The sequence below is a fragment of the Leptonychotes weddellii genome, chromosome 10, assembly GCF_054177405.1.
Source record: "Leptonychotes weddellii isolate Sample4059 chromosome 10, ASM5417740v2, whole genome shotgun sequence".
Taxonomy (NCBI): domain Eukaryota; kingdom Metazoa; phylum Chordata; class Mammalia; order Carnivora; family Phocidae; genus Leptonychotes; species Leptonychotes weddellii.
In genome coordinates, this window is record NC_138378.1 from 115,523,772 (window position 1) to 115,524,490 (window position 719).

Sequence of the window (719 nt, forward strand, 5' to 3'; positions counted from 1 at the left end):
CTCTTCCCACAGCTCTGGCTGCCACAACCGCCTTGGTGCCCATCCTCACCTGCCCGACTGCCCACCTTGGCAGAGCCCGCCCTCCGGTTCCATGGTCTGGCCCTGCCACATGCCCCGATGGGACTCGGACTCCTCAGACTGGCCCACAGCCCACAAGGGCCAACCCTGCAGCCTTCCTCCTGGGCACCCCCTGCCCTGGGACGTGCCTGTCCTCAGAGGTGTCTGCCCTCACTCGGGGTACCTGCCTCAGGGTGCAGCTCGCTTGGGGCTCCCTTCTTGCCAGCCCGCAGGTCCCTTCTGCCCCCAGCTTAGCTGCACTCACACGTTGGCCCAGTCACAGCTGCTCCCCTCTCCTCTCTGTGCACTTAACACTTTGGGGGCCTCCTCAGGTTCCACCATCTGAGCATGAAAGGTCCACACATTGTGACTTCCAATCGCTGGATCCCAAGACCTCTCTCCCAACCCTCACGCCCCAATTCTTCAAGGAGACTACCTACCCTACATGGGGGCACAAGGGACCATGCTGACCCCACCCACTTCGGGTCCCTTACAATGATCCCAGCAACCACCAGCTTACATATACACACCTGTCCCTGACCTGTCTGCACAGTTTGGTTCTGTGAACTTTCTCGCTCAGATGTGTCTCTATTTTTTCGTGTGGTTTTCCTGTCACTTGGCAAAGCCAGATTAGTCCTTGAGGCCGAGGATCAAGCCTTGTC

General features: G+C 59.4%; 1 protein-coding gene across 1 annotated transcript in view; it reads right to left on the minus strand.

Moving 5' to 3' along the window:
* Positions 1 to 111, minus strand: part of LPIN1 (lipin 1) — a 34,416-nt gene extending 34,305 nt beyond the window's left edge. Inside the window, exon 1 of the mRNA XM_081797310.1 lies at positions 50 to 111. Coding sequence (XP_081653436.1) covers positions 50 to 111 — 62 coding nt within the window. The remainder of the gene's footprint in view (positions 1 to 49) is intronic.
* Between the last annotated feature and the right edge of the window lie 608 nt (positions 112 to 719).